The 14,848-nt window shown below is 48.3% G+C and overlaps 5 protein-coding genes across 5 annotated transcripts; 1 reads left to right on the plus strand and 4 right to left on the minus strand.

Annotated features, from left to right (window-relative positions):
- Positions 1 to 215: 215 nt before the first annotated feature.
- Positions 216 to 3,137, minus strand: DFJ58DRAFT_890428 (permease for cytosine/purines, uracil, thiamine, allantoin-domain-containing protein; the record flags this gene model as incomplete). The annotated part of the gene is made up of 16 exons (XM_041394733.1): positions 216 to 490; positions 551 to 693; positions 740 to 842; positions 893 to 1,017; positions 1,137 to 1,220; positions 1,283 to 1,348; positions 1,401 to 1,520; positions 1,573 to 1,603; positions 1,656 to 1,708; positions 1,773 to 1,811; positions 1,864 to 1,959; positions 2,017 to 2,055; positions 2,164 to 2,217; positions 2,412 to 2,555; positions 2,713 to 2,760; positions 2,815 to 3,137. 16 exons carry the CDS (start codon positions 3,135 to 3,137, stop codon positions 345 to 347), a joined length of 1,614 nt encoding a protein of 537 aa, XP_041249321.1. The 3' UTR covers positions 216 to 344.
- A 1,378-nt stretch (positions 3,138 to 4,515) lies between these two features.
- Positions 4,516 to 7,310, minus strand: DFJ58DRAFT_722534 (permease for cytosine/purines, uracil, thiamine, allantoin-domain-containing protein; the record flags this gene model as incomplete). The annotated part of the gene is made up of 22 exons (XM_041384897.1): positions 4,516 to 4,661; positions 4,722 to 4,864; positions 4,911 to 5,013; positions 5,064 to 5,188; positions 5,248 to 5,259; positions 5,307 to 5,390; positions 5,440 to 5,452; positions 5,508 to 5,524; positions 5,573 to 5,692; positions 5,745 to 5,775; positions 5,868 to 5,983; positions 6,036 to 6,131; positions 6,189 to 6,281; positions 6,335 to 6,388; positions 6,443 to 6,455; positions 6,506 to 6,530; positions 6,582 to 6,589; positions 6,652 to 6,686; positions 6,738 to 6,746; positions 6,800 to 6,835; positions 6,886 to 6,933; positions 6,988 to 7,310. The coding sequence occupies 22 exons, from the start codon at positions 7,308 to 7,310 to the stop codon at positions 4,516 to 4,518; spliced, it is 1,650 nt and encodes a 549-aa protein (XP_041249322.1).
- A 522-nt stretch (positions 7,311 to 7,832) lies between these two features.
- On the minus strand, positions 7,833 to 10,950 carry DFJ58DRAFT_713755 (isoprenoid synthase domain-containing protein; the record flags this gene model as incomplete). Its single annotated transcript, XM_041383946.1, has 5 exons — positions 7,833 to 8,488; positions 8,549 to 8,752; positions 8,810 to 8,948; positions 10,763 to 10,813; positions 10,906 to 10,950. 5 exons carry the CDS (start codon positions 10,948 to 10,950, stop codon positions 7,833 to 7,835), a joined length of 1,095 nt encoding a protein of 364 aa, XP_041249323.1.
- A 493-nt stretch (positions 10,951 to 11,443) lies between these two features.
- Positions 11,444 to 12,818, minus strand: DFJ58DRAFT_762435 (uncharacterized protein; the record flags this gene model as incomplete). Its single annotated transcript, XM_041388546.1, has 6 exons — positions 12,712 to 12,818; positions 12,566 to 12,612; positions 12,394 to 12,504; positions 11,948 to 12,339; positions 11,768 to 11,894; positions 11,444 to 11,715 (listed from the first exon to the last, which is right to left on the minus strand). Coding segments are annotated over exons 3-6 (863 nt in total), but the record flags the coding sequence as incomplete, so codon positions are not given.
- Positions 12,819 to 13,521: 703 nt separating this feature from the next.
- DFJ58DRAFT_837105 (uncharacterized protein) lies at positions 13,522 to 14,595 on the plus strand (the record flags this gene model as incomplete). Its single annotated transcript, XM_041392338.1, has 5 exons — positions 13,522 to 13,553; positions 13,630 to 13,764; positions 14,038 to 14,224; positions 14,280 to 14,375; positions 14,470 to 14,595. 5 exons carry the CDS (start codon positions 13,522 to 13,524, stop codon positions 14,593 to 14,595), a joined length of 576 nt encoding a protein of 191 aa, XP_041249325.1.
- Between the last annotated feature and the right edge of the window lie 253 nt (positions 14,596 to 14,848).

A 14,848-nucleotide genomic window follows, 5' to 3' on the forward strand; every position in this document is an offset into this window, starting at 1 on the left:
AACCACACCCTCACAGTGCCTCACTCGAGCTGCTGTGTAGATCTTACTAACAATGTGTTTACAGTTCCATTCGTGAAGGTGTGAGAGCAGAATTATCATCGTGTCCGTTCGATGCCCGTTCTCTGGTACTCTTGAAACACCAACGCGTGTTCAGACAACTTACCATCGACAAATCACTCCGTCGCTTGCAGGACTCATTGGCATTGTAATGCCCACCACTGAAGGACTTGTCAACTTGGGTCCCAGTCCTCAATACCTTGTTGCGGATCGACATGAGGGTCATTGTGTCTTTGAACATCGTAGGATAGTGGGCCTTGCAGAATAAACCACGATCTATGCCAGTACTACACTGGTTCCCCCTTCTCCTCGGTCTCCAAGTCACCCTCCACTTCAAAACTACTTTCCTCATGATACGACACCCCAATACCCACATTTCCCGGGGGTGAGACCCAACAAATCACCGAGAACGTGACGAATGATATCAAAAGACCTGCGGAGTCGCCGAATTTCATTGAATATTTAAGATACCGTTTCATAGCAGCAAACCTACCGACAAAGAACGCAATATGGAAAATGCGCACCCACACATTCCACGCAGTCGCGTCAAGGGTTGTCATGATTAGCCCTGGCATGGTTGGGAAGACCCCAAGCACCCAGGCGAGTGGGGCACGCCAGTGGACGCCATTGCGGTACCTTGGCAGAAGTGAGATGAAGAATATGCCCTGTGATGTTTGCGCACCAGTAAATAGAACGTTTGTCGCCGATGTAGCAGTCCTCGAGCTTGATCACGCATCTCCTTACTACGAAGTAGTCGGCGAGAAGAATCCCAGAAAAGGGAGCAACTAAATAGGAACAGTTTACGCGTGATGCATAAGACTTCCTTGACACGTACAGAATATTCCGAAGCCAGATATCACGGTCAGAAAGGTTGAAGCATTAGACAGGTATTGCCAAGGGTTCGAAGCCAGCCCCAGAAAGGCGAGCAAGTAAGCACCCCTCCTGATGTTGATATAGCGTCTACGGGAAAACGTCTGTCGACCTGTGCATTCGGAGTACAAGAAATGTAAAATACGAACGGCACGACACCCCTGCTCGTGTGTTAGGTAGATGCTAAGACATGGGAGCAAGGGACGTACGAAAGATCCATTCCAGCGCTCACAGAGTTGAGAACAATGCTAATGCCGAGCTGGGCACATACACAGCCGAGTCCGGCAAAGAAACTGAAGTGGGTCAGAGAAGGAGCTAGAGTACATTAACGTGTCACGTACATCGCAGCACGAACTGTCCGATAGAGAATTGAGTACCAACACTTACTGCAAGATCGTCCTTACCTCTTGGGGAGTCATTACTAAAAAAGCGAGTTAAGCTATGCCCCAGCAGGTGAACCACCCCCCACTTACTAGTAATCTTGCAGAGTTGCGAGAAGCAGGAAAGGCTCCCAAATCAGGCTCCCTACAATTTCTTGGGCGCATGACGTGACAATAATGCCGATCGTGGCACACACAATGATGCAAAATGGCCTGGGAGTAATCAGTCAGGTTAGACCAAGGTAAATATGGGTCGTGGACGTACGCGGCGATGAACTGAGATAGCGTAGGCGCATCTGAATGGACGTATCAGCCTGATAAACAAGAATGCGATAGCGTTGGACAGACATGGCCGGTTGGCATAGCGAGTCCAGTCGCTTTGACCGAGGGTCCCACCACCCCTTTTCACCATAGCCATAGCATATATTAGATGCGCGTGCAAGCGGTGAAAGGACAGTCTCGCACCATGCGCCGAGAATCGCGGTGATACCGAATAACATGGCCCTATTGCATTGTTTATCAAAATATCTAATTTTATCTTGAGTTATGAGCTCACCATCCTGTTCCACCGTGGACGGGACTGGCTTGCTCCCGAAACAATGGACCACCAGAATGCGTGTTCGAGACCGCCCAAGCAAGAAGTCCGATCAGGCTACATTGTAAATTAAGTGTAGCGCATGCGTGGAATTAGAATGGTGACGGTGCTTACGTGCCGCAAAACATGACAGACGAGACGATGAATGGTCCTCTGGAGTCGCTCAGGAGGGATGCGCATGGTTACGATGAAGAACACATAGTAGATGCTGCATACGACATGTCAGATTTAATGGATTCGTGAAGAGAGGATGTATCGGACATTACGCCTATGAGGTCCTTGGTAAACAAGGTTCCTCCCGCTAACGTCTGTTTCCTACGTTATTGTGCGTGGGTGGCGAAAAAAACTTTACAAGTTGAGTGTACTCACATGTGGGCAAATCCTTGAACAAGATAAAATAAGCATTGCTCAATCTGAAAGGAAGGTTGCGCACCAGGAATTATAGCGCCGATCGTTACCTATTCAAATGCGTGGAATGAAGTAAGATGCGCGAAGACTTGAGCACGTACCGCAACGGCTGCACGAAATAGCGCAGTTTATCAGCAACGGAACGAATAATACAAGTAAAAAGTAAGTTACCTTGTCCACCCCAGTAGGCCTGGAGGCCATCCCAGCTAAATATACATATCTGCTTTCGGCACTTGAAAAAGAAGCTCGAGACTTACAAGATGGTCCTTGAATTGTGAAATCAAGCAATGTACTACAATATGTTTAGCGCATCACTCACACAAAAGCACGAACAATAACAGGAAAATAGGCGCCTCTGCAAGAGGAATCAATACAATGTACCGCTGTCAGTTGCATACTCACCGCATGCCCCAGCTGAACCTGCACGCTACAGTAAAGCCTATGTGGTGTCTTTAAGCCGTCAGCATTTCGATGGAACTCGTCCCGTAACCACAGTATCCCCACCTCTCTCCCATCCACCCGCAGGCGACAGAAAGCACTCCAACGATGAGACCTCCGATGACGAGGGACACGATAGCCTGCCGCGCATCTAGGCCGTACGCGAGTAATGTGCTGCCCGCGGCATACCCTGAAATGCAGAGACCAGAGATGCACCAGTAGATGAAGTAGGACCATATCTTATACGTGCGGCGCTCTTTGGGCATGGGGATGAGGTCCCGGTTGACCCATGGTGTGTTGGGCACTCCAGGATCGGTGGGTACCTCAATGTACTGGAGGAACTTGCGCCATCGAGACTGATGTAGGCTTTCTTCCTTTGAGTTGGTCATTGCGGGTGGTGAGTCGATAATACTCAGTATCAATGTCTCAACGCTGAGCTCCTTGGAGACGAGTGATCCGAAGAAAGGCACGAATTCAGGTCCTCATTCCGCAGAGAATATGCCGGGGTGACGTTACAGTGACTCCATGCCGTTGGTCTCCCAAAAGCTCTCTGGGAATTGACGAATTTCGTATTGGCTCCATACTACTTACAGTCGCGGACCAGCAATCTCGACAACTTTATTTTTGGCTCGGGAAATTCTTTTGGTATCAAACTGAGTGCGGGGATGAATTCAGAGAGTCAAATAACCTCTAAAACCGGTGTCGTTTGAATTTTCCCACGCGTTTTTGGGCTGACCAAATTTCAGCAACTTATGCATGCGCTGTCTATGGTATCGCTTCTATTGACATCATGGCACGCTGCGAGACTTGACGGTGCCATTTTTGCTTCTGAACTGCTCATTTCCCGTGAGATACACATCACCAGACTGTCCCCGTAATTGCGACACCCGACGTTGTAGTCGTTGGCGAGGACGTGTGAGGTTGCACGTCGGGGTTCCCGGTTACCCGGTATGTTGTGCTGCTACCAGCTGTGGTTATGTGCGTTTTGGATTCTGGCTTCGAGAGGAAGGGGGCACATGAACTAACTTGACCTGCGCTCGACGTTGCATAGAGCGAAGGTACGAGGTCCCCAATGTGAATGCATATAGTAACTCGAGCCAATTGAGTCAATCGACGACCACACTCTGCTGTGAGGACGTGCGTATCTCAATTCCCACTTAGTATGTTGCTGGTATCTGCTGGATCCTGATCATCCATGTAGGTCATCACTGTGAATTTGAACGGAACAGCAACGGATTGCACTGCCTACTAGTTCTAGACTATATCCCTGCTTTGTTCGTAAAAGTTCTGCATCGTGAAGTGGTTGCAAGCAAATGATTTGCAGGAATGCAGATCACTAGGCGTAGCTGATTTCTGCTAAGAGATCTGTTATTTCCTACCAATTTCCTTCCTTCGCTTTGTACACCCAATGCATAAAACGAGGGGGTTGCGTCCCACACTTGCATTTGACGGTGAGATTTCAAAATTTCGGAACACGGTAACAAATCACTGGCTACCCTAACCTTACCTAGCCACACCCCCACTTGAGCTACTATGTAGATCTTACTAGCAATGTGTGTTTACAGTTCCATTCGTGAAGGTGAGAGCAGAATGGTGAAGTGATGTCGGATCGATGCTCGTTTTTCGTGGTAGTAATGCCCATCACTAAAGGACTTGTCAACTTGGGTCGCAGTCCTCAGCCTACAACACCTTGTTGTGGATCGACATGAGGGCCATTGTGTCTTTGAACATCGTAGCATAGTGGGCCTTACAGAATCTATACCAGTCCTAAACTAGTTCCTTCTTCTCCTCGGTCTCCGGGTCGCCTTCCTCTTCAAAACTACTTTCTTCATGATACGACACTCCAACACCCACATTTCCCGGGGGTGAGACCCAACAAATCACCGAGAACGTGACGAATGATATCAAAAGACCTGCGGAGATGCCAAATTTTATTAAATATTTAAGATACCATTTCAGAGCGGCAAACCTACCGACGAAGAACGCAATATGGAAAATGCGCACCCACACATTCCACGCAGTCGCGTCAAGGGTTGTCATGATTAGCCCAGGCACGGTTGGGAAGACCCCAAGCACCCAGGCGAGTGGGGCACGCCAGTGGACGCCATTGCGGTACCTGGGCAGAAGTGAGATGAAGAATATGCTTTGTGATGTTTGCGCACCAGTAGATGGAGCGTTTGTCGCCGATGTAGCAGTCCTCGAGCTTGATCACGCATCTCCTTACTACGAAGTAGTCGGCGAGAAGAATCCCAGAAAAGGGAGCAACTAAATAGGAACAGTTTACGCGTGATGCATAAGACTTCCTTGACACGTACAGAATATTCCGAAGCCAGATATCACGGTCAGGAAAGTTGAAGCCTTAGACAGGTATTGCCAAGGGTTCGAAGCCAACCCCAGAAAGGTAAGCAGGTAAGCGCCCCTCCTGATGTTGATATAGCGTCTACGGAAGAATGTCTGTTAATCTGTGCACTCGGGGTACAAGGAACGAAAAATACGAACGGTACGACACCGCTGTCTGTGTGTTAGGTAGATGTTAAGGTATGGGAGTAAGGGCGTACGAAAGATCCATTCCGGCGCTCACAGAGTTGAAAACGATGTTAATGCCGACCTGGGCACATGCACAGCCGAGTCCGGCAAAGAAACTGAAGTGCGGTCAGAGAAGGAGCTAGAACACATTAACGTGTCACGTACATCGCAACACGAACTGTCCGTATCGATAGAGAATTGAGCACCCACACTTACTGCGAGATCGTCCTTACCTCTTGGGGAGTCATTACTGAAGAAATGAGTTAAGCTATGCCCCAGCGGATGAACCCCCACTTACTAGTAATCTTGCAGAGTTGCGAGAAGCAGGAAAGGCTCCCAAATCAGGCTCCCTACAATTTCTTGGGCGCATGACGTGACAATAATGCCGATCGTGGCACACACAATGATGCAAAATGGCCTGGGAGTAATCAGTCAGGTCAAACTAAGATGAATATGGGTTGTGGACGTACGCGGCGATGAGCTGAGATAGCGTGGGCGCATCTGAATGGACGTGTTAGTCCGATAAACAAGAATGTTATAGCGTTGGACAGACAAGGCCGGTTGGCATAGCGCGTCCAGTCGCTTTGACCAACGGTCGCACCACTCCTTTTTATCATAGCCATTGCATATATTAGATGCGCGTGCAAGCGGTGAAAGGACAGTCTCGCACCATGCGCCGAGAATCGCGGTGATACCGAATAACATGGCCCTATCGCATTGTTTATCAAAATATCTAATTTTATCTCAAGTCATGTTCTCACCATCCTGTTCCACCGTGAACGGGACTGGCTTGCTCCCGAAACAATGGACCACCAGAATGCGTGTTCGAGACCGCCCAAGCAAGAAGTCCGATCAGGCTACATTGTAAATTAAGTGCAGCGCATGCGTGGAATTAGAATGGTAACAGTGCTTACGTGCCGCAAAACATGACAGACGAGACGATGAATGGCCTCTGGAGCCGCTCAGGGGGGATGCGCATGATTGCGATGAAGATCACGTAGTAAATGCTGTATACGGGATGTTAGATTTAATGAATTCGTGAAGAGAGGATGTATCGGACATCATGCCTATGAAGTCCTTGGTAAACAAGGTTCCTCCCGCTAACGTCTGTTTCCTAAGTCATTGTGCGTGAGTGGCGAAAAAGACTTGACAAGTTGAGTGTACTCACATGTGGGCAAATCCTAAAACAAGATAAAATAAGCATTGCTCAATCTGAAAGAAGGTTGCGCACCAGGAATTATAGCGCCGATCGTTACCTATTCAGATGCATGGGATGAAGTAAGATGCGCGAAGACTTGAGCACGTACCGCAACAGCTGCACGAAATAGCGCAGTTTATCAGCAACGGAACAAAGAACACAAGTAGAAAGTAGGTTACCTTGTCCACCCCAGTAGGCCTGGAGGCCGTCCCAGCTAAATGCGCATATCTGATTTCGGTACTTGAAAAAGAAACTCGAGACTTACAAGATGATCCTTGAATTACGAGATCAAGTAATGTAACACAATATGTTTAGCGCACCACTCACACAAAAGCACGAAAGATAACAGGAAAATAGGCGCCTCTGCAAGAGGAATCAACACAATGTACCGCTGTCAGGTGTTGCATACTCACCGCACGCCCCAGCTGAACCTGCACGCTACAGTAAAGCCTATGTGGTGTCTTTGAGCAGTCAGCATTTCGATGGAACCCGTACTGTAACCACAGCATCCTCACCTCTCTCCCATCCACCCGCAGGCGACACAAAGCACTCCAAGAAGCAGACCTCCGATGACGAGGGACACGATAGCCTGCCGCGCATCTAGGCCGTACGCGAGTAATGTGCTGCCCGTGGTATACCCTGCAGTGCAGAAACCAGAGATGCACCAGTAGATGAAGTAGGACCATATCTTATACGTGCGGCGCTCTTTGGGCATGGGGATGAGGTCTCGGTTGACCCATGGTGTGTTGGGCACTCCAGGATCGGTGGGTACCTCAATGTACTGGAGGAACTTGCGCCATCGAGACTGATGCAAACCTGCATCCTCTGAGTTGGTCATCGCGGGTGGTAAGTCGGTAATACTCAGTATCAACGTCTCAACGCTGGTGATCAAGTGTTACTACTTGAGCTCCTTGGAGACGAGTGATCCGAAGAAAGGCACGAAATCAGCCCCCCATTCTGCACAGAATATGCCGGGGTAACGTTCAACAGTGACTCCATGTGGGTGGTCTCCAAAGAGTTCGTCCGGACCTCCCGGAAATTGGAATTAATGAATTTCGTATTGGCTCCATACTTAGGACTGATTATGAATTAATATCACAATCGATGATTGGGCCATATCTCACAAGCAGAGTCGAAGATGTGCGTAAGAAACTTGAACCAGTCAAAGTGATGTCGTTGGACAGCAGTCCGGTGGATTAACGAAACCCGCCCAAATGGTTTTTGTTGTTTATCTTTGTATTTCCTCCTAGCGCCGCTCGGTTATAAGATATTCGATCAAGCCAACTTGCAAACATTCGTAGGCATGCTAGCAATTGATAAGGATGGTTTTTCTTCTCACACCTCCGAGGCATATGTAGTCCTACGCCGTACGATCAGTAATCTTGCTCAGGAAGGCCCGGAACACGTCCCGCCTCAGCCTATCACCCCTCAACTCATCCTGCACATCAGGCTCTGGTACCAACTCGATCATCCCATTAATCTCTGCCACTGTGTTCTTCGAATACTCCTCGTAGCGCTTTGGAATGTTCAACCCCTCATCGTCGTTGTACATGTCCTTCACAGCTTGCTCCCTCATAGCCTGTTCGGGACCCTTCTTGCCGTAGTTCTCGAACAGGAATTGTTTTTGCATGTCGGTACCGTGGGTGAGTGCTGTGCACACACACCAGGAGCACTTGCCATCAATGATGTCCGTACCAATTTTCCCGATCTGTGCCTCGGTGCCATGGTAGTCGAGGTAGTCGTCTTGCACCTGGAAGAACTCGCCCATGGGAATGAGAATGCGGTTGGCTTCTTTGTATGGTTCGACGGTCTTTCCGTTTAGCTCGTATACGTCTGGGACACCACACATACGCATGGCGAGCGCGACACTGAGGTAGAAAGAGTAGTAGGCTGTTTTGTACCGCACAATAAAGGCATGTTTGGGGAGGGTGTATTTGCCTATGTTGATGTTATCCTCGGGGGCAGTGATTTGGTCAACGAGCTGACCCATCTCGGTCTTGTAAGTTACCTGGGTGACTAGGGTAAGAGAGGCTATGTGAGGTGCAATGAAAGGGTGTCGTGTGTACCTCCTGGAACAATTCAACAAATCAACATAATAACTCTCACGTCTGAAGTGGTTCTTGAGGATGTGGTAGATGGCGCCCTCGAGCATGCATGAGTCGTTTACAGCAATGTTGTGTACCTTTCCGAGCCCCTTGACATTAGAGACACGATACCAGCACGGTTGGCCACGGCGCGAAATGGAGCCGTCCATGATGTCATCGGAAACAAGGAAGAATGCTTGAAGCTATCAGGGAGTGACTATGGATATTTCAGAATGGACAACGGAGAACATACAAGCTCGAATACACCATCCGAGGAGGGCAGCTTTGAAGTATTCGTCGTCAGTTGGAGGGCGGTTTAGGAGAATCGTGACGGTGTCAACGACGGATACGCCACGGTTGAGTTTACCTCCAGGGACATTGTAGATTAGGTTCTAATACGATGATAGTCGAAACAGATAAATTGCCGCAGGTGGTGTAGCCAAGTGAGAAGATCCGGTATGTGATAGCATTGATGACAATCCCAACGAAGACATGAACATCGATATTCAATGGAACGCATTATAACGATCACCTCGTTGAACCACGCAATGGCATCTTCAAGGCATCTTCTCGGACTTCATATGCGCAACCAGCTTCTTCCCGGATGCCCTCAAAGATGGCGAGAAACTTGTTTCGTGTGTTTGCATGCGACATCGTGTACGAATAAGTAGCAATGGGATCGAACGTGACGTTGATGTATAGGGTGAAAAAGTAGGGATCGATAAACGCTTGGATATCTCCACTATTAGTACCTGATTGAGATGAGACCATTCTCAATTTTGACAACTTGCTGTGCGGAACGCTATGAACTACGTTCTATGCTCATGATGACACTGCCCCGCGCTAGATGCACGAATGACAAATCACCCAGCAATCAGGAGATTTGCATGCTTGTGGTGTGTCGGCCGACCACCCGAACCTAGGAAGGGTCAAACGTGTCAGCTCATATATACACTTGAATCACGAGTCTTAACTGAGACGAATGATATCACGGGACCGGTGAAATCGGGTCTTCCTTCGCCCAAACCAAACTAGATGTGTGGCATTTTACTGCACCTTTGAGTCAGTGTTGACTGGCTGCGAGGTCACATTCGAACAATGCGAAATGGACATGCAGGGTGTCACAGACATTGATTGCTGCTGCCTCATTGCATCCTAGGCAAGAAGAGTGAGATGAAATAGTGAGACCGCACTGACAGGAAATTAAGTGAGCACCTACGGAAGGCCAAACAGTATTAGATACCGATAAGCAGGAAATTCTTCTTCAAGATTCAAGAACACGTGGTGAACGTTAACAGTAATATGTATCACGATGCAAGTAGAACTAAGCCTAAAATCGACAGCGTCAAGTTGGGCCAGACGCGGTTGTGACGCGCCTGTGACGCGGCGCTGTCACAAATCCTAGACTCAGGTTCGTACTAGTACTGGTCATGTTCAAACACTTGAACTTATTTATGCATTCCAAACACTTTGTATCCTCGTTAATGATCAAACTGTTTCGAACATACGAACATATGTCCATGTGCGTACAGGCCCTGGAGTGTTGCATTCACTTTTCACCATAAGTATTTACAATGCCTGTCCTCCGCGTTCGTACTAAGTACTCGGGATTCGGAATGTAGTGTGCATCTTGTGTTTGTCTTGTATTACCTCTAATTATTGATACAATGTTGGTTTTCAGGCGCATATTTGTCTCGACACCATCCTTGTCAATTCCGATGCAGCTTCTCTACTTCATACTACCGTACCATGTCAAGCCATGACAAGCCTCATTCAGGCACTCATACCACGAGAAGTTCTGCCCAACATCTTCGCAGTCTCTCTACTAATGTCAACCTCCACACTTACCCATGCTGCGTCAAGGCCCACTTGCATGCCGCGTCAAACCTCATACATGCCGCCTCATTGCCTCGTTGGTTCCGCGTCACAGATACCACATGCCGCGTCAAACCCCACCCTGCGCGTCAGCACTTGAACTGTCCTGTAACTCAGGTATATTAGAGCAACGAGATCTCGTGGACGAACTCTGGCAGGACCAAACTAAGAGGCGTGAGATTCGCGTGAGTGACATTGACTGGTTATGTTTGTAGTCCTCTTAACATGAAGTGATCTGTAGCTCGGAGAACAGGTCCACTCTTGGGATATTTATCGTGAAGAAGACTTGAATCAAAACTTTATGTTAGCACAAGCATCAAAAGAATTGGACGTCATTCAATGGCTGCATATTGCCGCTTCGGAAGTTCCTCAACAGTCCTGACTTGAACCAGTGTGGTGTGGAGGTATGTCCCGTGATAAACTACATATTGCACTCGAAGAAGAACCTAGATGGTGTGGGTGCATACAGCATACCATTTCGTTGCGATATCTCATCTCGCGAGTGCGTAAAAATCGCATGTTGGTTCTCTGAGAACAGTCCTGGTGCTTCCAGTCAAGTCGAAAATGGCTCGGTGGCATGCCTTTGGTGCACGCTTTCACTTGCTCATTGAAAGGCCTGTGATTTCAAAAAACGCGTCCAAGCTCAGAAATGGGAATGGAACAATAACGGGCTGTTGAAGATGGCTTGGGCTGATCTCATGATAAGCTATCCTGCCGACAGCTTCATGGCCGACCTCGAGTGTCTGACCACACTAGAAACAAGGATGTTCGAGAATTCTGAAGCAAGACCTGCAGGCAACCAGCAGTGGGGTCCGCAGAAGCGGTAAATTAGGTAGCAAAATGAAGTCCAGTCTATCGATATAAAGTAGCTGTAAAAATGCGTGTAAGTATGATGGGATATATAATCTACGCAGCTGACTACGAATGTATCCTTCGATAGCCAGTTGCATCTAAGAAAGTTACTAAAGTACTGATTATCGCAGAAGATACTACCAACAGGAGCTAAATATGCCTCGTCAACAAATACCAGATAGTAAACAAGGACTGCGAATGAGAGCTAAACAAGAACGAATTTTTCGGTGAATTTTTGCCAAGAATCCACACCAGAACTGCGGCAAATAGACAGCTTCCCATAATGTATGGGTTTTCGATGAAGGCCAACATAACCAGCATATGACAAGTTGTCAATATGATCTTCGTTTTGAGTATGGAACCGAGAAGGACGGGTATAGTGGGGACGCCGGTCTTCATATCATCTTCGAAATCACGGACATCAGTCATGATCTATTAGACATGGTCAGGATTCAAATCACGTGATAGTATATTGTCTACTTACTGCATGGCATGAGCGGTTGACGGTCGACCAGACTATTAGTTGAACAACACTCCATGGAGACGGTAGCGTGTTAGTTAGATTTCCTGATCCCGACAACACGGAGAGGACCACAGTGTAGATGCCACATCTGAAGAACATTAGTTTACGCGTGCATCATTCAAGGCAAACACGCAGACGTACCCTCGAATGATGCCATTAAATATGGCTTTCATGCCAGGGATGCGTTTGATGACCAGGACAGGCGCAGACGTAGAAGGCTGGTGCTTGTCTCCGCCAAACCTCCCAATAAGACGCCTCGAGATCAGCGTAAACTTCTTGAAGCTGATCGGAGTGGTCCAGAGCAAGGCGGGGGCGACGAACGCTGCTGTGGTGAGGAGCGTCGAAATTGGACACTGAGATAGTGCCAATGCAAGGAGCGCAGCGCTGGCGGCGAGGAAGGTTCGTGCATATATAAACCAAGAGGCGAGGCGTGGTTTGTTGGCGTTATTGCGGTCCGACGATAATTCCTCCTCTTTGTCCTTAAGGTGGTCAGCACCCATGGCAAGGATATCCGACGTGACACAGATAGTTATCTGCAAAGGCAATTACATCGGCAATATTATCTAGTATCAAATTGATGAGCGTACCGGTCTCCAGTCGATGCTTCCGTTGGCGGACATAACAAAGGACATCAGGGTTGACAGGACCAAGCTGTTCATCGATATTACGATGGGTCGCAAGAAGAGCTCATCTGCAAGCTTCGTGATTGTGAGGATTGACATGTGGATTGAGACTGGAGAGCAGGCAAATGCTACTCACCCCCGCTTTTTATACTGATGCAACCGCGTTCCGTCACTCGAAATACTTGGCACGGATGAATTCATATCATCTTATCTGTACGAGATTAGAATCAACGTTCAAACCTGTGTTCTTTTTCAGCAATCGCGCCGCTCGGCTTTTGCAGCTTTTGCCTTGCTTAAGTTTTTGGGCCGGGCCACTGAAAGCGGTGCGAGAAGTTGCACAAAAAGTTCTATAGTAGTCCGGCTTGGGTGGTTCGAATTCACAGACGGTGCCCTACAACAGCCTGAGTTGGTCAATGGGACTACTTGAAGGCAGTATCGACACACACCCAAGTACTCGTATGCTGTGCAGCACTCACAATCGAAAATTTCGCTTGTTTTCGGATTCCTCAGGCGGCCGTCATGCAAAGTGGCGTTGAACGTTCTGGTTGCCTGTCGACCATCTTCGCTTCATGAGTGAGAAGAACAAAACTAGATCTACCTGGCTAACACTCCGTCGATGTCGTAGATTTGTTCTTGGGAGATGGTTTTGACGCTCAGTAACACCGAGGTTCACCGCGAGTCCGAGTTATAAGTATATATTTGTGTCACGTCAGGCAGTACATGATGAGGGAGTCATTTAAAATTTTAGCAGATATCTTCCATTGCTCGACATTGGACAATCACTGCCATTTCCAAGCCACCTGTGATGACGTTCGTACCTATTATTAGAGTCTATACTTGGCGAGGAGAGTTCGGTAATCGTAACTGTCTGATTGTGGTGAAACGATAGCATTGCAGTGAGTTTCATTGTCATTCCGGTTTGTCCATGTGGTACAACGCTTCCGAACGCGCATTTTCTAGCCGAGCGAGATAAGGCGGTATATATGCACTGCGACTCACTGGCGCCTTGATAAGGAGGCGGTGATGGGCCGGTATATGAAAGTTGCAGGTGGTACTGAACCTTGAATCCTTCCGAATTGGGCGCTAGCCACAATGACGCCCAAGAATGCCCAAGAAACGCTTGGGTAGGCGTCTAATAATGAGCCCAGAAGCGCACAAGGTTTTACTGATATTTCGTTACCGATACAACCCTACACGTAGTGTTGTCGGCGATACTATGCCATTGCGCCGCGCCAGTTTTACCACCCTCAGAAAACTTCGTAATACTAACAACTACTCCTATCATGACTACCGGCGTGCAATCGCTACTGGCCAGCTGAAGATGATGTACAACAGGTGGGATCTGACTTGGAGGATGGTTTGTCTTGGGATGTGCAGTCCAGTGCGCCAAACGCCAGTTGTGCCAGCACTTGGCTAAAACTCAGCCCAGAGTAGTTTTGCCCTACAGACTACACGGTCAGGGCACAGTCTGCATTCACTGACGCAGGAGTAACTAAGCACGCGATCGGGGCAACGAGATGCTGATGGATGTTTGCGTCGTGCGAGAGCATCATGGCTGTCTATTCGTGCTATGCCTATGGCTGTGAGTGTTGCCTTTATTTTTATTAGGGGTACTACTACTAGTTCACGCTCTTCATTCCATTCGCTTAGAGGCGCTGCAGCACGATCTCTTGAGGAACCCATCGTAGTTGCAGGCCATACGTGGTGTCACCTCGGATCTGTTCTATTTCACAGTTGGGTCCGGGGGGACGAACCAATCAACGCCGATGTTGACGATGAATTGCTGGGACGTGGTGTAAGTATCTACAAACACTCAGATCTGGGTCGCTTTATTGATGCATTCACTGCAGACCTTGTTTCCGAATCAAGATATGGGTGCAGTCGACACCATGATCGAGAGGGGCATGGTGATGATGCGGGACCATCTTGCAGCTGTCTGCCACAAGGTAGCTCCGGGCAGTGACATTTCTGCTCTGCGAGACTCCAGTATTACTTTCCGTCCCGGGTGGAATCATCTGTTGCGTAATCTAATACATGCAGTCGACTACACCACCTATGACCGGTACCGCTCGTGGTGTCATTCGTCCCCCTGAAGCACCTCTGCTTTCGATCACCAGGCGCGCTCGCAACCAGGCAAGTCTTGAAACCGGGGAGTCTCATGTGTGAATCGTGACAGTACTGGCCGGTCATGTGGTGTCAAGGGCTCCTAATCTTACACAACACCATGCTCAATTCGTACTCCATAGACATCCTCGTCCTGCTCTACTGTCGACATCACAATCTAACCGTGAGAACGTGTTACATTGATAAAAGGGGCCTTTAGACAAAACATCGTAAAGAAGTGATAAATGATATACAAATGGGTGGGAGGGTGTCTAGAATCCAGACATAAACGAACGAAAAAAACAAAACGAGAAAA

Source organism: Suillus subalutaceus, assembly GCF_016647625.1.
Source record: "Suillus subalutaceus strain FC151 chromosome Unknown DFJ58scaffold_8, whole genome shotgun sequence".
NCBI lineage: Eukaryota > Fungi > Basidiomycota > Agaricomycetes > Boletales > Suillaceae > Suillus > Suillus subalutaceus.